At 39.7% G+C, this 22,354-nt stretch overlaps 1 protein-coding gene across 3 annotated transcripts in view; it reads right to left on the reverse strand.

Moving 5' to 3' along the window:
• Positions 1-20,074, reverse strand: part of USP45 (ubiquitin specific peptidase 45) — a 57,647-nt gene extending 37,573 nt beyond the window's left edge. For all 3 annotated transcript variants that reach the window (XM_056856299.1, XM_056856300.1, XM_056856302.1), the window contains exons 1-7: positions 19,967-20,074; positions 17,978-18,147; positions 17,305-17,408; positions 15,694-15,794; positions 6,572-6,723; positions 5,474-5,569; positions 4,506-4,636 (exon numbers count right to left, since the gene is read on the reverse strand). In XM_056856299.1, the coding sequence (XP_056712277.1) occupies positions 4,506-4,636; positions 5,474-5,569; positions 6,572-6,723; positions 15,694-15,794; positions 17,305-17,408; positions 17,978-18,147; positions 19,967-20,072 (860 nt within the window). In that variant the 5' untranslated portion in view covers positions 20,073-20,074. The remainder of the gene's footprint in view (positions 1-4,505; positions 4,637-5,473; positions 5,570-6,571; positions 6,724-15,693; positions 15,795-17,304; positions 17,409-17,977; positions 18,148-19,966) is intronic.
• Positions 20,075-22,354: the final 2,280 nt, after the last annotated feature.

Consider the following 22,354-nt stretch of genomic DNA (forward strand, 5'->3'; position numbering starts at 1 on the left):
CCCATCTGTGGATACTTAAATCTGTGGACTGGGGCCATATAGACACTAAAGAGATATTTCTGCAAAATTGTTCACCCATTGCAAGTGGTTGCAAGAGGAGGAGGAGAGGTTAGAGTGGAAGCTGCTGCTCTCCCCTCATCCACCGAGGGTTTAAAGCTGGAGGTGGACAGGGGAAGAAATGAGATCCATCACTGCCCCCCTACCACTCTCAGCCACTGATGCAGCAATACTGGAAGCTGGGTGGTGATTAGAAGCTGCAGTCAGGAGAAGTAGAAACGTAAGACCCTGCTGCCCCCCTCCACCTCTGAAGGGGTAACACTGCAGGCAGGCTGGCCAGGAAGGAGCTGCTCCTACCATGTGAGTTGGACAAGAGATAAGCCGGCATTACCCCACCACTTCTGTTAGTAGGGCAGTTGGAAGACCTGCTGCAGAATGGAGGGAGAGAGGCAGGGGCAATGGAGCAGGGTGGGCTGGTTAGCTGCGGATAAGCTCTCCCAAACAAGTGTTGCAGGCCCCCCACTTCTTCATTACAATCTGCCTAAATATTCTCATGGCCTGCTTTATGATAGAAACGCAATTGCTACATGCTGTAGAAATATAATTAAAACATTACTTAACATTTTAAAATGTACAGTGGCAAAAATAAGGTTCTTTCAAAAGATGTTCTTTAAAAAGCTGGCCATTTCAGTATGATCAACAGTCAATGTCATGTTTAAATAGTCATTAAAGGCCTTATGAACAATATACCCTAACAATGTTTGTTAACGCAAATAACAATAGTTAATTTATAAACTTTCAATGCAATTTGAAAAACTGTTAGGGAAGGGGGGTAATCCAAAGACAGTGTTACAAAAAAACCGCTGGCATTGGTGAGAGAGAGGAAGCTAGGGAAGACAGAAGCACAAATCCACATTGATATGGTCAGATTTGACAACTAAAAGATGTGCATTCTTGTATCCTTGAAAATATGCTTCAAGCAAGATCCATGGCAAAAGTGGAAGACTCTAAGATGGTTGGTTGAACTGACCGCTCACAGATGTGCTGACATATGGAAGCCAGTGCCAATGCGCTACAACCTGTTGTACAGTGTCAGCAGTATAAATGACAGAACAGGTTGAACTCCTGCTAATGGCCATAAGTAGTGAAGGACAACTGTGACAGCTATGTCAAAGCTATTCAAGTCTTTTATCTTAATGCTCATCTTAGTGGAAAATATTACAGTTTAAACAAGTATTTAATCATTGCGCAATTTTATTCATTGAAACCTAACTGATTTTAGTAACCTTGGCTTATTTTTGTTGTATAAACATAGTGATTAATCCCATCATGACATGGACAATAATTTATGCTTTGGAAAACATCAAATACAAGAAAAACTAAATATAAAAATAATTCCTAATTTATCTTCCTTGTGTAGTTTCAAGTCTTGTTGAACAATTAATCAATTAAGAAATCTTTAATCAAGGCCTCTGAAACTGCCAAATTGGCATACTACCAAAACATCACTGCGACTTTTTGAAGGAAATGTTAAATGGTAGTTTAACAAAAGGTACCTTTAAGAGTTAAAAGAAAAGGCCATCTTTTCATTTCCTATCACGCCAGAATCAAAACAGTCCAAAACATTATGCATATCCTTAGCTAAGACTCGTCAACTAAAATTCATCCACACTAGTTTTAAAAAGTTCTCCCCCATATAAACCTTTAGCAGATTATTCAGTTAATTAAAGCTTAGGCTGCACATATCTAGGCTTTGGTCCAGAAATGCACAGCCGTGAAGTGGGCCATGGCCTGCCCCCATGAGCTAAACCAAACCTTGCAATTTCACCTCTGCATGCCCAGGATTCTGGGCATGTTCTATTGTGAACACTCAGATCAAATACAAAACTGACTAGGTCTGCTACAGCTAACCATTATCCTGCACCAATGGAGCATGTGCCACCTGGCAGTTGTAGGGAACCTGTCTTTCACAGACGTCTGCATGCTATTATCAATATTGTCTTTGAAGAATCCCTAAAAAGACTCCAGGGTTCTTTGGAACATAGCTTTGACACAGGGTCCCTTTTATACTGATAAGGGATTGCTCTTCTGTAGTCATCTCGCAGGGGAATTATAGTCACATTTAGACTGCTATATCTCCATTAAAATCATAAAATGCCTCAACCACATACAGAAACACAGTTTTCTAAAAAGTAAGTTGGACTGAACTACCTTCCTCCTGGCACTCATTAGTACTGCAACTGATCTCTTCACCATTACCCAATCTCCTCTTCTCTTTCAATTCCATAATGTGTTCTTCATTTTGATGCAATATTTTTTAATCACCTTATTTTACTGTTGCGCACAAAAGAACTGAAAGCAATACGCCCACAGTACAACACACCCAGGTGCATAAACAGCGGTTTGCCAGTCCACACTGGACAGGCAAGCACAAAGATTCCATTCTAAGCCAAAAATAAATCACCACAAGTCAACTCTGAGAAAAAGACATAGGGACAAAATGCACTTGACTGACTCAGTTTGCCAGTTTAATATCTGGATTCTTTGTAAAACCATGTTGGCAAACGATGGCAATTCTAAACACACTATATGCTGCCTTGAGCCATCTGGAGGAAAGATAAAAATATGACAGATAATGTAGAAACTGCCACTGTGTATACTGTATTCCATATAACTGCAATGCCAATACCTTGCACTTGTTTCTTATTAAAACTGCTGACTGACAGAAATTAGATTATTTTTAAATTATGCAAAATTAATTTACCTTTTAGTAAAATTCCAGTGTCATTTTACTAGAGTAATGCTGCAGAGGATGAGTATCTTGCTGGATAGAAACTGAGTTCCAAGAATAAACCCTTCCCCATCTCCCCTGTGGGGCTTTCAACCATGGGCTTTTCCCCATTCTCATTTTCCTCACTTGCGTGTTCCTGTTGCTTTTGGGGGGGTGTTTCTGTTCTTCATGTGTTTTACTCCCTCTAGTGGACAATTTGATATTACATTGGTTTATATCCAGCATTTCTCCCTGCAGATTTAAACTGCAGGATTTTATTCCAAACATAATGCAATGTAATATTGAAAGCACACACATACCCTCCCGCCAAAACAATAGGAACACGCAAGTGAGGAAAATGAGAATGTGGGAAAGCCTTATGTGTGTGGAGGGGATTCAATATCTGAATTACTTTCATTTATGCAAAAGACTGAACAAGCATCAGTCTCCACTGTAAATGGCAGAGATAACCGCATACAGCTGCCTTATACAGTCAATCACACCAGTGTTGTCTATTCAGACTTGCAGCAGTTCTCTCAATTTGTAAGAAAGTATCATTCCAGTCCAACTACCCAAGAATATTTAATGAGAAATGCCAGGGATTAAACTGGGACTGTCTGCATGCCAGGCATTACCACTGGACGTTGACCCCTTCCCAAGGCAATGAATACTTTATACATTGAAGAAACTAGAGATCACCAACAAAATCTTGGCAGATGAATTCTGTGGTTTTTAAACTTAAATCACAAATATTTTTAGTGCTTCAAACTAAATAATCATCAGTGACTTTCTACTGTCCTATGAACCAGAAGTATGTTGGTAATTCAGTTCTGAATTGGACAACATATAGGTAACTGAAGTGCACAGTCTTATCTAATCCCAAATAATGATTAAGGTTTACTTGGAAAAATCATGAATATTAATTCCTTATCACTCAAACCACAGATGGTTATATTCTTTTATACAAAATATTTCTCCAGATGAATATTTTCATCAAATATATATCTCAATGGATCTTCTGTGATTATGAAAAGATTATTCTCTTTTCTTTCCTACATGAATTACCTACTCTTTTTGGAAGTCAATCCTTTTCTATGATAAAAACTCAAAGAAAGAGAGATACATCATCAACTACCACCATATTATTGCCTAAACTCTTACCCAGCAATATTAAAGAACAAGATTAAAAATATTTTTCCTATGATCATTACCAAGCAGAACAGAAGCGCCACTTTCCTAATTATCTGAAAATCTACTTAATGATAAGGACTACTGCCATAATACCTGGCTTCACAATTTCTTCCACTAATAAAATTACTCAGCCCTAACAGAGGAATTATTTATGACCTCTTAGTACATAAACATTGCGTGAGGTAGTAAGTCTCTAGATAAGTTAAAAGTCTGTATCCCTAACATTGAGAATAGTGGAAAACAAACAGAAGGGCCCTGTAGCTATGCATACAATCTGTCTTAGCAAAACGTCTGACAGCTGCAACACTAACAAAATTAACAGTGGATGAATTAGTACCAGACGCTAAACAGTTGCTACGGAAAGAATGATCAATTTCCCCCCTAATAACCAAACTATTAAGGAGAGGAAAACCCCTCAAAATCAAAATACTTAGCTCTTGCTACAGAATACTTCTCAGGAACATTTTATTTCACATGTATTATTTCATATTTCGTGTTTAAGACACCATCCATGGGAAACATGTTACTGACATAAAGTTACTCTTACTTTTGACAGAGCTGGCTGAAAAGAACTTTAGGAGAAAGAGGACCCTTTCCAGATTCTTTCATGCTGTGAAGGAACAGGAACATAGCTGAAGTCAATGATCCAGGGCTTGAGAGGCTGACTACCAAAGGGTCCTATGGAATCAAAAAAACATTTCAGAAACTTCAGAAGCAGAGAACAATACTTGCTCTTCATTTAAAATTTAAATAGTTGATGCAATTTCTAAAACAAACAAAAACCTTCATCCCATCAACCAAAACATTTAGGACTTTTTGCAGTTTTATCTGCAAAAGAGGGGGAATCACATTTTTATCTTTTAGAGAGTATATTCTGTACTCAAGCAGAAAATCAGGTGGCAAATGTTTTGTAAGTAGTTGGAATGATATTTAGCAATTTAACAGCACAAAAAAGACCAAAATGTAAAGAAAGAATATACAAAATATAAACAAAAAGTAATTAAAATTAAAGAAATAAGCAAGAGTTTAGCTATAGCTTTTAATTTAGCAGATCAGTCCAGGATCAGAATTTGTATTCAAGAGAATTGGGCTCTCTAAGCTTATCTATAAAAGGTTATTACTCCTCAAGTGAAAAGGTCTGACTTCTAAAACTTTTATAAACCCAGAGGTTTTATGGGGTACAGAAAGGACACATGTGGATCCAGTACCTTTGTGTACTGAAATTGGAAATGAGAGACAAAGACATTAATTTCTTCTACAGTAACAGAACTAAGGTCAGATTTCTATTTTAATTCAGCAGTCAAAGAACAGCCATATGGCCATTTGATCTTTGATTTTATAGAGCAGTATGCCTACAAACTTAGGGGCACTGATTCCTGTACACATTTTTTAAAAAGATATAGAAAATGTATATTCATTATGATTGCTTTTCAGTATATAGAAAAAAATTTACTCAAAGAAGATATCTTTGACTGAGTATTTCACACAAATTTGCAAGTTTCACTAAATGCTTACCAGTTGGGACAGTGGATTTTGACCTATTTTCAACTTTGTCCCCTTTTCCTTCATTTCACACATTAGCTCATTTAACATGTGTGTCTGTGCCAAGTTCTAGAGAAAACAGGAAAAAATGCAATTCATTGCATATAAATGAATATAATAATGAATTCTTATCAAAAGGGAATGTGTACTATAGAAAGCATAGTAGTCATCAACAAAGAGAAGACATGATTAAAATCTAGAGAGCGCCTTTAAACCTGCTATAAATGCTGCACATGTCCAAGCAAAACATTTGACTGATTCTCTCAATGCGGTTGTTCATGTCACATTACCAAGGGCTTCTGAAATTTCCTTTACTTTCTAAATAGCCAAGAACATTTTTAAAAAGGTAAAATCAACCTGTGCTCACAGAATTAACAGGTGTGTGAATCCTGCATGAAAGGGAGAGTTTTCTTTTCAGCATGAAGTAGGACTGAATAAAAGGAGGACGTGCAACTGTATGCACCTACGTCATCTGTGTTTTATCAATCACAGTTATATAACACTACTGTCCAATAAAACAGTATTTCTCCAAATAAATTCACATCACATAATTTTTCCAAAAGCACTAAGTAGTTCTTTCATTCCTAGTATTAATATGTGAATTGCATGGTATATTATAAAGACACAGGTGTTTCTTGGTTAAAACTTAAAATTCAGAATAATGTGACTTTCAAAGAAGTCTGCTATGACTAGTTATGAAGACTCCAGCTCTTGATGCTCCTGCAAAAAGCTTGAACACCCTAGTAAGGCAGGAAATGAACTGAACCCATGGGTGACTCCCACCCAGGAGACAGGAAGTTCTGGTCTTGTCTCCTTGATGGACATATGGCAATCACCCAGCACAAGATGTCCTCCCCCTCAGAACAAGAACCATCTCTAAGAATGAGGATACTGCTATACTTTAAATGCTACAAAATGCAGGAAAATGTGTGCACCTTATCAAGTAAAAAGCTTAGGAACAGCCAGAAGTACAAAGGAAGAACACAGCCCTGCTAAACGAATGAAGCCACGTGAGCTTTATTCTTTAGACAGTTATACTTGGGAACAGAGACTCAAGTTTTAATGTCTTACCTGTATAACAGCATTAAAGAAGCAAGTGTTTCCTAAGTTATTAATTCCTTTAACTGGAACTGACGCCCAACTGGAACTGATGCTTCTTCCCTTTAATTCATCATTTGTGTCATTGTTGTCTTCATTTAACCGTATAATTTTTGATGATGAACCTGTAATAACACACATATACATGCCTATCAGCAGCATCAACACAGTGGCTAAAAGGTTGATGCTTACGAGTACTTAAAATACAAAATTAATTACAGGTGCTAAACAATGAAACACAATTTAAAATGACAATGAGTTTGTATGATTTGTGTGACCATATACCCATCACATTTTTCTTTAGTGGGGCCATGGCTTTGCATGCAGATGGTCCCAGATTTAATCCACGCCCTCTCCAGTTAGGAAATAATCCGATAGTAGGTGATGTGACAGATGTGTACACAAAATCCCAGTGAACTGCTGCCAATCAGAGCAGATAATACTACAATTGATGGTATAGTATACATGGTTCTCCACTCCAATGTTTCCTTCACAACAATTCTTGAATTAGGTTGGACTGAGTGACGGGACTATTTCCAATCAATGAGTTTCATGGCTGAACAAGGTTTGAACTCAGGTCTGCCTAGTCCTAATCTAACTTTTTAGTTGCTATACCATACTGGCCATATTCCTTTGTGAATTTGCAAGCAGTTAGTATGATGATGAAAATTCCTAAATAATATCTCACTATTGTGAGCAGGACCTTCGGCAGGTGCCAATAACAGCAGTCTGCACACATGCCTTCTCCGTTGTGGCCCCCACCTTGTGGAATGGCCGCCTAAGGAGGTCTAAAAGGCTCCCACCCACCTGGCTTTCTGCAAATTACGCAAAACTGAATTATTCAAGAGGGCTTTTCTATGCAGGGTAGCACTGTATGAATGGCTTCACAAAGTCTTGGATAACTTATTGGGGATTGGGGTCTGTACTACTGTGTACAGACAGTTTGCTGTGGGTTGGATCCTGTTATGTAATTCTGCATCATTGAATGTGCCATGTTAACAGGCATGCTTTGCTTCAGTTCTGTTTTTAAGACTTCTGGTTGGTTCTATAACCCAATCCAATTTCATTGTTTACTGAATGTCCCATCTTGTTGATTGTATTGACTCAGTCTACGTAATTTGCCTTGAGTTCTAGCGAGAAAGGTGGACTATAAATAACAATAAATTAATAAAATCAATCGTGATCTAAGCATATTCATCCCTTACACTGTATATGACTATGTTCTCTCTTGTAAGGAAATTAAGTTTAGAGAATTCAGAAAACTGTGAGTTTAGGTTTGTTTGCTTTTCTTAGTCACGAGAACCCTATGCCTCACTACAAACGGCTATTTAAACTGAGGGAATTTTCAAAAGCAATTTGTGGTATGGCATGGGGTTCAGCACCCTGACCTGGATAGCCCAGGCTAGCTCGATCTCGTCAGATCTCGGAAGCTAAGCGAGGTCAGCCCTGGTTAGTATTTGGACGGAAGACCACCAAGAAGTCCAAGATTGCTACGCAGAGGAAGGCAATGGCAAATCACCCTTGAACATCTCTTGCCTTGAAAACCCTATGGGGCCGCCATAAGTCAGCTACACACATGCGGGGTTCAGAAAGCTACATGGCTTCAGCAGCGCTTTTATGAAACATGTAAATAAGACTATATCCCAAGCTTTTAGAAAGGCAGATTTATAACAAAAACATTCCACTGGTGGAAGCAATGAGATTTATAATCTTCTGCCCTCCTTTCAAGCAAAAGTACAAATTGGTCTGTAGCACATCTTCAACAGCTCAATGGAAACCATGTTTTCTTTGATGACATCCTTGTAGTGCTCTCTGCCTACGCTACACATTTTGCTATTGGGCAGAAAGTTGGTCTGCAACCAGATGCGAAGAAGCCTGTTTTAAACCTTCAAAATCCATATATGTTTAATAAATGGTCACACAATATGCTACCAGTACAGTGTCCTTGCAGTTTCCTATTTGACTTAGTGCTTAAATAGAAATGGGGCAGTGAAGTTAGACAGCCATTAACTTGTAGCCTAGAGGTAACAAAAAGACTTGAGACGCACTATTTAGCCTAGATTTCTACTAGCAACTTTCATATTGTTGTAACAGCTGCACTAAATATGAACATTACTGACATCTAGAGCATTTCAAGTATTGATTAACAATGCATGTCAATGTGAACAAGTTATGGACTTAATGGATGCCAAGAGCTGCATGTATTTGTCCTAATGAGTTACATACCGAAGACTCATTAAGTATTCCTAATAACTAAACAGACCTATTTACATTAACGGAACATTGATGCCAAAATATTTCCCTGTGCATTAGTCATTGAATCCTTTAGCCTCCAAGACTGAGGGGGAAGGGGGAAAGACTATACTTTAATTTTGAAAGAAAATTAATATTTTGAGGTACCCGTTACAACTGATTTCAAATTGTTGAAATAATTTTCCGACCTCCCAGACAAGGCTCATTTTTTAAAAAATTGCCTGGATTTGCAATTATATTTTCACGCACACAAGCCCTCCCCCCTTCAGGTTCCAAACTCTACAGTTCACAAAGAACAATCCCAAAGCCACTAACATGGGCCAGTGAAACCAAAAAGGACTTGCCAGGAAATTCAGGGTTTAAGGCACATTTTATTTATGTATTTCATATTGCACTAGTTTATGTATACATAAAAAGCCAAGTGCAACTGTCCAATTTATGTAGAAAGGTCATTTATGAAATGCAACCCAAGCTTTTTGTCAATATGTGTACTTTCCCTAATCAAAATTAATCTCTATGTAGGAAGAATGCCACAGCACAAAGTGTCCTTAACAATGAAGTCTGCCAAGCACCGCTGATACCTAACTTCCATTCTTTTAAAATAAATTTTATTAAGCCTTAACATACCCAAGTGTAATCACAGAAAAGATGATACACTATATCAATGCTGTAAGCAAATAAAGTCCTATCATCATAGTATTTCTTTAGGTGATTAGAATTTATATAGCATTAATTTACAAAGTACTGTTACATGTTACATTAACATCTTGGTGGAAGGCTCACTAAATTTCTTTCCGTCAGAACAGAACTTGGGAAGTGACAAATGAACACAGCTACCTGACACAAGTAATTTCCATACAGAGCACCTATAAAAATCCCCCTCGCTGACACCATTTCTAGCTTACAAGTCTCCAACATCTCTAACACATAAGACTTGGAGGTTACCTACAGAATTAAGCCAGCAAGGACAGAAGAAAGCTTAGAAACTAAATCACAGTTTTATTCCACCTGCATAAGATCAGATATACAGGTTATCCCCCTATTTTATATTCGTAACCACACCATGAAAGGGACACCCTCGCTGAAGCACTGGGGGGGTGTCCCTTTCTTGCTTACAGACAGCCGGCTAACCTAAAACAACTTCTCACCCATGATGATAAACTACTTAACAAGAACATGGACTCTGGCACCAAGGCCTGCAACAAACCAAGGTGCCAACTTTGCCCTCATATAGATTCTAGGAACACCATCTCTGGACCCACCAATGTCAGCCATACTATCTCAGGTTCATATTCCTTCTCATCTTCTAATGTGATTTATGCCATCACATGCCAGCAATGCCCTTCCACAATCTACATTGGACAAACAGGTCAGTCTCTTAGACAAAGATTAAATGGACATAAGTCTGACATCAGAAACCACAATATTCAAAAACCAGTGGGAGAACATTTCAACCTTCCAGGACATTCTGTTGCAGATTTAAGAGTAGCAGTTCTCTTACAAAGGAATTTTAAAGGGAGATTGGAAAGAGAAACTGCTGAATTACAGTTGATATTCAAACTAAAGTCAATGCATTTACCTGGGCTGAATAAAGACCTTGCATTCATGGCCCATTACCAATGCTGATTTCTCCACACCCATCTCTCCCCTGGACATCACAGACTCTTCTGCATATCACACCTAATCCCATCAAGCCTGCTATTCACATTTACATACTGTTCCTCTACTTAAAGACCGATGGATTCACATCCTAGCTGTATCTGAAGAAGTGAGCTGTGGCTCACGAAAGCTCATACCCTACCAGAAAATATTTTTGTTAGTCTTTAAGGTGCTACTGGACTCTTGCCCTTTTTGACTACTGCAAACAGACTAACACGGCTACCCACTGTGAATTATCTTCATGAAATAAGGTTAGGCTGAACAATAGTGACTGGCCTAGGTTACCCAACGAGTTGCATGGTTGAGCAGAGATTTGAACCTAGGTCTTGCTGGTCCAGGACCAGTATCTATCCTCTGCATCACACTGAAAAAGGTAAATTACAGTAGAGAGCATTTCCCCAAAAAATATTTATATGACATCTAAATGGAACACACATTGGTTACATTTTTTTAAAAAGCCAAAACGGTGTATTTAATTTACATATTGGTCTACGGCAGTTGTTGCATTTATCCATCGGCATTCAACAACATCTGGGGCAACATCTTAAAGTAAACAATGCTCACAAGGCCATCTGGACAAAACTGCAGGCAAAAATTAGAGCAGTAGCATATGGAAAAGCAGATTTTTCTCTCCCCTTCAGCAGTGAAGGATGACAAATGTCAAACCTAGATCTGTCCACGCTTCACTGTGCTACGCTTTGCAGCACCACCTGGCTCTCCTTGCACAGCCACCAAATATGGACAGCACTGCCACAGCGGACCATATCCGCAGGGCAAACTCAATAAAAGCATTTCATTTCATGGTTAAATGACAGCTTCACACAAGTAGCAAGGTTCTGTTTACTGAATCTCAAATGTGAATCATCCAGGGGAGAAAAAAAACAAAGGCAACAACCCCCCCACCCACTCCCACTCACACACAAAAACAATGAACAGAACGGCTTTGCTGCTAGACTTGAATGCTCATGAAATTATAAAACGCAGGAAGCCATAAAGAAACATCTGAATGTGACACTAGTTGAACAGTTATCAAGAGATTAGAAAATTAACAAAGCGTTTACTGCCAGTTCTTACTTTCTGATCCACAACAAAGAAGTGCTTGGAGGACAAACCATTAAAGCTGCAAGCCTTCGCGCATCACTACTTGGGAGTAAGCCCCACTGAATTCAGTAAGATTTATTTTCAAGTCATTTAAGGATCAGACATGTTAAGGTGATCTCCAAAATGAAAACTGAAGTGACTTGTTTGTGGACTGGAATGTTTTCAATAGACACAGTATTTATATATTCGCTAGGAACTAGATCTCTGAGGAACACTTAAAGCTAGTAGGCCCAAACTTAACAGCTCTCCACACGGACTTTTAAAATAAACATTCAATATTTTTTTTCATATGCTATTTTTAATTAACACACTGAAATTGAGGCCTTCCCAAATTACACTAGTATAACAAGTAAGTCCATCCCAGTGTTACTTCCTAAGAGAGGCAGTACAGCTATTGCTCGACAGCCTCTGCATATCTGCACTATACTGCCAACTGTGAGGTATCACAGGGATGTCCTCCCACTATGCAACTTTTCCTCCTTTCAAGAAGCAACATACTTCTTGTGCTGCTTCCACAGCTTGTTACATCAAAGAGGCAATAAAATGGAATCCTAACTATGTATCCCAACAGAAGGGTTTTTTATTATTCTATCCATTGCCTTTAGGGCTCTTTGCATTCGAGGTCAAGATTAAGCAAATAGAAAATATCTTCTAGAGAACTAGTTGAACTGTTTAAAAACTGGAGTTACAAAGGGGGTCTCATCCCAGCCACCTGAGATATATAGGTTGACTCCTTTGCAATGCTTTTTGCTGATAAAAACACTTGCATCCACTGCAACTTCGATGCCACAGCTTGTCTGGTTCAGTCTTAAAATGCTATTGGGAGTGCAGTCTGCTCCTAGCTGTATGGGTGATTTTCAATCAGTGAGGCCCAATGAAATGCAGACTTCGCTTAGAGGCGTATATCCCAGCATGCCCAGGCTCTACCTTACCCTTCCTGGCTGACAGTATCATGCCAGGCTGGGTTAGTCAAGCGGGTATGGGAGGTAAACAAACACTTCTCTGTGGGAGGGGGTAATTCTGACCACTTTGAAAGAGACAGCCATAGCACTTCCTGAAGAAGGTGCCTGAGACCCCACTGACCTAAATTACTATGGCCAACTAAGTTCTTGGGTAAGGTGTTTGAGCAGGCAGTAGCTACACAGTTCCAGGTGAACGAGATGGATTAGTGAGACCCATTTCAATCTGGATCTAGTCCTGTGTTTGAAATGGAAACAGCTTTGGTTGCCTTAACTGAGTCTTTGTCCGGAAAGAAAAAAGAGAAGTGCATCCCTAATGATTCTCCTGAACCTCTTGGCAGCTTTTATGCATCGAAATCTAACTTCAATATACTGTTTACAAATTATTGTGTTCAAAATTCCAAGTTAAGCTCAAGCTCTTGGCAGCTTTGACATTGACTATTGTTTCCTTCCAGAGAGACTGGCCTTGACATTGACTGTTGTTTCCTTCCAGAGAGAGGTTGGGAGGACTACTGCTAGACCATGTGACATTCATGCTATAGGATCCCACAGCGTTCCACTGTGTTTAACAGCTATATGAAATAGCTGGGAGAGATCATCTCTTCTGGATCCTAGCCTACAATTGAGGAGTCAGGTCTCTTCTGCAACATGTAGCACCTTTTATCCGTTTGGCTGATTCACCAGCTACAGTTGTTCCTTGAATAGTGTGATCTGGTCACATACAAACACTCTGTTCTGTTCTAGAAGGCATTTGGTAAAAGGTAAGCAGGTTTCAGCTGTTTTTAAACTTACATCTTTTGGTGTTTTGTTAGCTGCCTTGAGCTTGTGGAGATAAGGTAGAATCTAAGTATTTTAAATAAGTAAAAGATAAATAAATCCAAGTTAGCTTACTGTAATGTGCTCTATGTGGGGCTGCCTTTGAAAACTGATCGGAAACTTCTATTGGTTCAAAATCTGGTGCCAGGCCCAAGCATTCCTTTTCATCCGGGCTTTCAGCCTGAGAACTGTTTTAAAGACACCATTCCATGCTGCTAAATGTTTTATGACGTTTTTATGCTGTGGCTGGGGTTTTATGGGTCTTTTTTTTATTATTGTTTTTTATTATTCTATTCATTATACTTTGTGATCTGCCTCAAGCCGGTCTCTGGAGAGGCAGCATATACATTTTCCAAATCATTAAATAAATGTGTTCACTGTGTGTACTAGTGATTATGCCTGCAGTATTAATATGATGGTAGCCTGTTCATGTGGGCTACCAACATGCCAATGCCCACAAAAAATGTATTTAAGTACTTTTCTTGTTAGATCTTAATTGTAGAATTAGCTTCTTTGTATCACACACACACACACACACACACACACACACACACAGAGTAAAACCTGGGACCCTTGCGCTTTATGGACTGTTTTATTCCAAAAAGAAAAAGAAAGCAACTGCTATTCTCCACGCCATTATCTAAAAGAAAAATCAAGAGAGAATATAATCTTTGCATCCAGTGACCAATACACCGTCATCTCTAATTTCTTTGATGCCCATAACACCAACAGATACTCTTAACAGCAGCATCTCAGCACAGTTCATATGGACCACTAACTGTACTAGGTCTGTGTGAAACTCACAAGTGTACCATCATGACAATAACACACCTGCTTTCCAGGCAGGGACATCATCATAGCCTGCCTTAAAAACAAAAACAAAAAAAACCCCTCAGTTTCTGAGCAGTTATTCTCTACAAAATATTTTGATTTTGTACCAAACATCAACTACACAGACTGTACTTAAAAAGAAAAAGAAAAAATAAGTTGGGGGGGGGAAGCAGGAGGATGAAAAGAATGCATTGCTGGGCATGGTAAGGCACAGGATCAGATGTGAAATCCACACAGCTGCACACATTCTTTGGAATCTACATTTGGGCTCATTTCAGTCACTTAATTCCCCTGGTCAGTCATGTAGTAGTAATATAATTTGCACATTGTTGTAGCTGAAATTGAATGTTTTGAACTGCTGAATGAAAAAGCAGACATGCTTCTGCCATGCTGGACCTCCACCTTAGCACTGATGACAAGTATGTTATTTCATTTGTTCTTTTAAAATACATTAACTAGGTAACCTATGCTACCTTCCCCGACATATTTGCTTTCTCTTCATGTGAATGTTCGATTCAACTGAACTGGACAAACCATACCACAACTCTCATCTCATATTCTTCTTGGGCACACTGTATTTTTCAAAGATTTCCATGTAACATTTTGATTAGAAAGCCATTTTTTTAGAGGACACACAATTTTAAAGCAAGACTTAAATTACAATTTCTGTTATGCATCAGGGGAGGAAAAACCTATTCATAAACAACCCCTAGCATAATAAAGGGACAAAAGTACAATTGCTAAATCACAAGTTTATTTAGTCAACTATAGTAAAATGACAATAAATGTTGCTGGAAATCTATTTGTAAAGGACAGAATAAGTATTGTAAGACTGTCCAGTATAATCCTGTGTCCTTGGTGGAAAAAAGTGTGTACTCTCCCTAAACACACACCACAATCATAATTAGGAATTTAGATGCCACATGAAGTTTTCATTAAGTTGTCAATTTCCCCAGTTTTTATCATCAATTGTATTGGGTGGACTACAGAAGCTCTATGCATGCTGATCAAGTGTACTGCATATGTAAACCTATAATAGATCATATTACAGGTGGAAAAAACAATACTCATTCAGATAGTTCTTCCACATGCATTAAAGTACCTAAAGTACATACCCTTTACTACACAACAATCTCACTAAACCCTCACATACGTAGATTTAGAGGTCAGAAGATACAGCTTACATGAAGATTTGACATCTAGCCCTTTTTAAAACAAATTAACTCTTGAATAAGTTTACAGTCATTGTTGACCCAACCCCCAATTCCTTTACCAGCTAAAGGTATTTTCTTCCTAGTTCTGAAGATGGAAGATGGGTCAATAGTTTGTGTTGAGAGTTGTTCTTATGCCAGAAACACACTGAAAACCCCTAAAGGGCCTCGAAAACCACCCAAGGCTTATGTTGGACTGCACAGATTCAGAAACACAAAGGCAGAATATCAACTTCTGAGCCACATAAAATTTGTAGTATCTTACTTGTTTCATTTCTGGTACCGTGTCTTTGGAGGAAGTCAACTATTTGTGCCAAAGCCTTCTTGTTGCAGTGTGTCGACAGCTGTTCATTACATTCATAGCACCTTAAAAAAATTAAATACTGTAGCAACTAAACTCAAGATATTGATTAAAATAGTATGAATGTATCTCCTGTCCAAAGGCACTGAAATCTGTCACTCAGGAGGTTACACAAGTACTGTCTTTATATAAAGTGCATTTTACAACCACAAAATATAGCAAAATAAAATTCTTCTATTTCTATTTTGCCTCCCCTCTCTACCTAAAAGTAGGAGCCCCGTGGCGCAGAGAGGTAAGCTGCAGTACTGCAGTCCAAGCTCTGCTCACGACCTGAGTTCGATCCCAACAGAAGTCGGTTTCAGGTAGCCGGCTCAAGGTTGACTCAGCCTTCCATCCTTCCGCGGTCAGTCAAATGAGGACCCAGCTTGCTGGGGGTAAAGGGTAGATGACTGGGGAAGGCACTGGCAAACCACCCCTCAAACAAAGTCTGCCTAGTAAACGTCGGGATGTGACGTCATCCCATGGGTCAGGAATGACCCGGTGCTTGCACAGGGGACCTTTACCTTTTTTACTCTACCTAAAAAAAATTAAAATTAGTCCTCTAATGCTGATGGAACTTTGGCTTTCAAGCATGATATGGGCATATTTTTGGACAGTTGTCTGCTTAGCAAAAACACACGGAATATCGTAACACACGGAATGGCTGAGAGAATGCACTAGTGCAAATGAGGACCTGTACACCTGCAGCTGAATTGTGATCTACATCTGGAAACCTCTACCTCCCCTATTAGACACGAACAGTATAAACGAACAGCTTCTTTGAGCCATTAATGATCATAAAATGCCATACGAGGATATGGGGGAGAGGAGGACAGTGCCCTTTCCCACTTCCAGCCCTACCAGTGTCATACAACTGGTCGTGCAGGGGACAGGTGCCTTATGGCAGCCACTAGGGGATACGTCAGAAGTGGAGCCAAGGTTGGATCCCAGAGCCACTACGTGAGGGCTGATGCTAGACATTTTGTGTGAGAACCACTATGTTAAGGAAACAATGCCATGTATTTAATAAAGTTAATTGTTAGACATCACATCAGCAAATGTTACATTCATTCCAGGACTTCTAGGTTTATCAATGATGCAAGAAACAAGTTTCTTAATCCAATTCATATTTTATTTTTAATTACCCTTTTCAAATTCCAAGACGTATGGCCTCATATCATGACCTGGTTGGTCCAAGCTAGGCCAATCTAGTCAGATCTCAGAAGCTAAGCAGGATCAGCCCTAGTACTTGGATGGGGAACCACTTGGATGAAGAAATCCAGAGTTCCTACACAGAGGCAGGCAATGGCAAACCACCTCTGTTTGTCTCTTGCCTTGAAGACCCTATGAAGTCACCATAAGTCAGCTGCAACTTGAAGGCACTTTCCACCACCACCACCACCACCATTGTGTAAGCATACCAGAAAAGGTATAACATATATTTTCCGTGTAATATGCAAGGAATAAATTATATGTATAAATTTTACATGTATAGACATGACTTATGCAGCTCCCCCTCAACACACACAATCTTACCATACGATCCATGTACTGAGATTGATTACAATGCAATGAGGTTCTGTCCGGGTAGTCTGGAAATGTTTCAGAGAATGCTGAGCTTCTGAGTTTTGACTGCAGCCCTAAAGTTCATTAATTAAAAAAAAACATTAAATTATCACTGCTATCCTTCAATAAAATCGGTAAATTGTTTTATTCAGAAGTGCAAAATCAATTGTGTTTATAAAAGGATGCTTCAAGAGGAAAAAATGATGTTAACAAGCAATATTGGTCATTTGATTTACACTCTCATACAAATGTGGGGATCTCACCACCCTACAAAGGTACAAACGTGTTCTTTGAGCCATCCTATAAAGTCAACATAGCCCTCCCTAACTGGCCCATCCCTATGACAAGCCACAGCCCTACTTGATTTTCCTTGGTCAGGTTATTCAGTCCAAGGCACTACCCTTCAGTACTTCCCTAGAACTATTTAGCAGTTTATTGTTCCCCAGGTCCCCACTAACTAATTTATTCCCACTCTTCCTGGGAATAGCCAGAACGAAGATCCACATCCGACCCAGAAATGTAACCCCTAGGACATATTTGATTCCTACTTGTACATTCAGAAGCTCCAGCAAAGGGGATATGTTGTATGTAACCATAAGTGAAATATATTTGATCTGCAAACTCACATACTGAATATATTTACCTGAGCTCCACATTTGAGACAAAGCCATATGTCTGTAGGCATTACTGGCTCACCATCACATATTCTCCTTTCCTTTAGGCACTCTGAACATACAGACCAGACGTTCTGAGCTACCACTTTCTTCACATGATGCACATCAACTGCTTGGCTTACATGCTGGCATGTCAGACCTAAAGATAAGAAATAATAAGGGCAGAATACTCAACATTTTAATATTTTGTGATTTTGCTTGTTCTTTTAAGAGAGAAGGGCTCAAATATAGTTCATAGCTGGGATGCCTTCACCAATCCACCAGAAGGGCTATGCATCATTTTTATTAAATTTCTTAATTTGGCCTCTATCGAAGTTTGTAATAGTAAATTGGAATGTATTTCTGTCATCTGGGGGCTGAAGGGAAACACTGCAGTGCAACTCACACCACATCAAAGAGAGGACCTCCTTGCTTGAGTAAAGATAGATGGCAGTGCGCTCACCCCCCCTCACCCACACATACATTCAAAGGTAACAACAGTGTCTCAGTTCATTACATTCAGCATTCCACAAACACTAACCCGGAAGGATACATCAACCCATCAATCTCTGATTTTGATGTATTCATTTCACTATGTCCCCCCAATTAAACCCAAACAAATGGTGAAGCTCATTATTCCATTTGGGCCATAAACTTCATCAAAGAAGTAATCGATACCCCCAATTTCCACCTCTTTGTTATCTTTGTGTTCAACCAATGAGGTTTGAAACTTTTTACTCCATCCCAATCTGCTTTAAGAAGCATCTTATCTCTTCTGTCTTCACACATTTTTGGGTATAAAGTTAGCCCCAAGAATCTCAGATTTCAGGTGTTCCTGCTGTTTGGGTCCCATCTCTCTATAATGGGCTCCAGCTACTGGCTCCAAACTCCTGGGTGAGAAAGTGTCTTTGGGGAAGGTGTGTGTGTGTCTTTGCATCTGCTCTGCCATACGAATGCAAGTAAAGACTGCACCCCTCTTTCCACCCTGCTTTCACCAATGTGGCTTCCTCCTTTCACCAACATACCTCACTGGACTTAATCATGGGACCAGGCTAGTATATCTTTCTCTCTCTCCCCTTCTCCTCCCCCCTCCCACTTCTCTTTAGACTCTCTTTAAGTTCATACTCTTTGCTTAGGATTTAGCAGAAGTCAGAGCATCTCTTTAGTGTGTGCATGCATGCTTCAAACTGTGTTCAATTTACGAGTTCCCTTTGCTATTATTCTTTTTCTTAATAAATCCTTAACTTTAAATCAATATCCGTTTATTCTGAGAAGCTGCACACTGTTATGAGACATCAGATCAAGTAGCAATATGGTCTCAATAACATTTGCCCTAAGAACTGGTGTGTATAGGCGTCTGATCCCCCTTAGAGGGAGGATGCTCCTTTGGTCAAGGTAAATGGGCCATTTGGATAACACAATTGCCCTTTCTCTCTACCACCCATTTTTAAAGCATTGTCACTGCTATTCTAACTCCTTCCCTCCAGTTCTGCCAGTAATGAAATGCAGTTCTACTTCCCAAAACAAGAGAACTCTAATGACAAAATGACTTCATAAGTCATCAGGCCATAAACTAACTGCAATCTCTATTATTACATTTTCCAATTAAATTGGAAACTCCCATAGGTTTTTGCTTTCTTGGCTAATCAGAACCATATGGACTCTCCTTTCTTTTCCTTTCCTTGATGAATAATAGGTGACTCACTCCATCCTCAGGCATGTGGTACTGGCAGAAAATCTACCTGAAATCACTGCCAGCATCGGCTTTCTACCTGGGTACATACAAGAACAACCATGATCAGGCTTTTTGCAAACAACATTAATAGGAGTCACTCATAGCATACAAAAAGCCCTTCTTTGTGCATGGTGATGCCTCTACACCACCTGCTCATCACAAGCATACATATGCAGCTGCCACATATCCAGAGAGTTGTTGGTTGTCTCTGACCATGTCAGAATCTGCAACGTCACTTTATTACCTTTTCCTGCAATATCATCTGAGGAGTCTTCATCCTGAGGCTGATTTGACTTTTTGTGTCTCTTGGTTTTTTCAGTTATAGCCTTTGATGGATCTTTCACCCGCATCTGTTATTACTGGGAAAGAAAGAAACAGAAATATGTATTACTATACATCATAATAGAACATCAACAAAGGTTTAGCAGCAATAAACAACTCTTAAGTTTTTCACTAAATGGACACACAGATGACATACACAGCCCCATGCCAACCCAAATAAATCACTGTCCTGCTGACTGTTATTACAACTAGTTCTTTTAAGCCACTTTCATGCGGCAACAGACAGCCATCCCATGATGTAACATGAGTGACGCCTCCCACAACTAGTAGAAACAGTAGCTATACTAAAACAAAGCATGTTTTGAACATAACTCTTGCCACCAAAGCAATGCTTCAGTTAAGTCCCTCCCAGAATTCCTTACAACTAGCCAGTTGGTAATTATTATTCAGGTAAATGACAAGCCCCTCTGCCCACTGACTATTATTTCTTACATTTTCACAGGAGCTGCATACAGATGTGTTTTATAACTACCTGTGGCATTTTGGGAGTCCAGAACTAGATCAACTGTCACCCAATTAAAGGCAAGACTACAGTCGTCATCGTGACTAGCAACTGGACAAAGTCATCAATCAGTGCATCAGATGTTTCAGCACAAGGACAGTTCTGAAAGCCTTTCAAGCACACAGCCACTTAATACCTCCTAGAGCAGTAAATGAACCAGAACTGCAGACTGGTAGTGGCCTCCACGCTTCCTCCTTTGCAATCTGTCACTTGCAATTCTCAAAAATGTCACAGGCACTCTATTCTATTCCAGATGCATGTCGGACTCTTGATTGGGACCTCACATTAAATCTTATTGGGAGCTTCCAGAAGGCAGTGCTATGAACATTTGCTCTTTCCTATGGGAATTATCCCCCAGGGATCTATCAAGATCCCAATTGTTTCAGATAGACAAAAAGAAGTATTGGATAGGTCAAACTCACAAGATAATCCTCATAGGGTAATGCAATAGTCTCCCAGCACTACCTTTTGGAACCTCCCAAAAAATGCAGGTGCAGAATTACTGAAACTCAGTTTTCCCCAGTAGATGGCCCAGAAGGATATCATGGATAACAGTATTTAAAGCTGCTGAAAGCTATAGAAGAATTAACAGCATCATACCCCTCCTGTTCTTCTTTCACCAAAGGTTATCAACCAGAGCAAGTAAAGCAATCTGTTTTAATCCCTGGTTGGAAACAAGGTGGATTTTGAGCTGTAACAAGAGGAGGGAAGGAAGACACATCCTGCAGGCAGAAATCCTCCATCTATGGAAACGTCGATGAATCCAAGCTTGTAAATTGAGAGGACCTTAATATCACCTCTATGATCAGCTCAAGCAAGAACAATCTTAAGCAAAATGCCAACATTCAGTTCAGACTACATCCCAAAAAAGAAGAGCTGGTTTTTATACCCCACTTTTCTCTACCATAAGGAGTCTCAAAACGGCTTACAATCATCTTCCCTTTCTCTCCCCACAGCAGGCACCTTGTGAGAGAGGTGGGGCTGAGAGAGTTCTGAGGGAACTGTGACTTGCCCAAGGTCACCCGGGAGGCTTCCTGTGGAAGAGTGGGGAATCAAACTTGGCTCTCCAGATTAGAGTCCACTGCTCTTGACCACTACACCATGCTAGGGAGGATGGCAAAGGAGATCACTTCCTTATGGATCACAACGCCTCCATTTCCCCTTTTACTTATTTTGTTACAACGCAGATACAAAAGCAGCAAAGAACTCGGAAGCCTTAAATTTACTCTCACCTCAGCAGAGGCTTATTTTGAAACCTAATTATGACAAACAAGGGGTTAATCTTCAGCAGAAGCTGAGAGACCAAGGGCGAAAACGCATGGTTGCTTTATCCTCCTTTAATCCCTGTTTTAGCCAGGATCGAATGCACATTAGGTGAAACGCATGCGTTCAATCCTGGCTGAAACAGGTATTAAAGGAGGATAAAGCGACCATGCGTTTTCACCCCAAGAGTGAGCAGAGCCAAAAAGTTGACACTCTGAGCTCCGAGAGACCGAGGAGATTCAGAGGTTGGTAACTGGCGTTGAGAGGAAGCTGTGAACAACTCTGTGAATCTAAGGGTTCGGTGTGGCCAAAGCTAGTGGAAAACACAACCTGTGGAGTGACAGGCTTGAGATTGGGCCCTTTCTCAGGTCACAAAGGGGAATCAGTCTCTGGGACAGAGCTATTCCAGCTGCAGGGCGGCGTGAAGGATTACTGCCACTGGTGTGCAGTAGTTCAGTGAGAACTGGAAAATCCCCATACTTCTGCCGTTCTCTGGGAATAGAGATTGAAAGTCTCTTCCTCCCT

The sequence above is a fragment of the Euleptes europaea genome, chromosome 10 (genome assembly GCF_029931775.1).
Source record: "Euleptes europaea isolate rEulEur1 chromosome 10, rEulEur1.hap1, whole genome shotgun sequence".
NCBI classification, from domain to species: Eukaryota; Metazoa; Chordata; class Lepidosauria; order Squamata; family Sphaerodactylidae; genus Euleptes; species Euleptes europaea.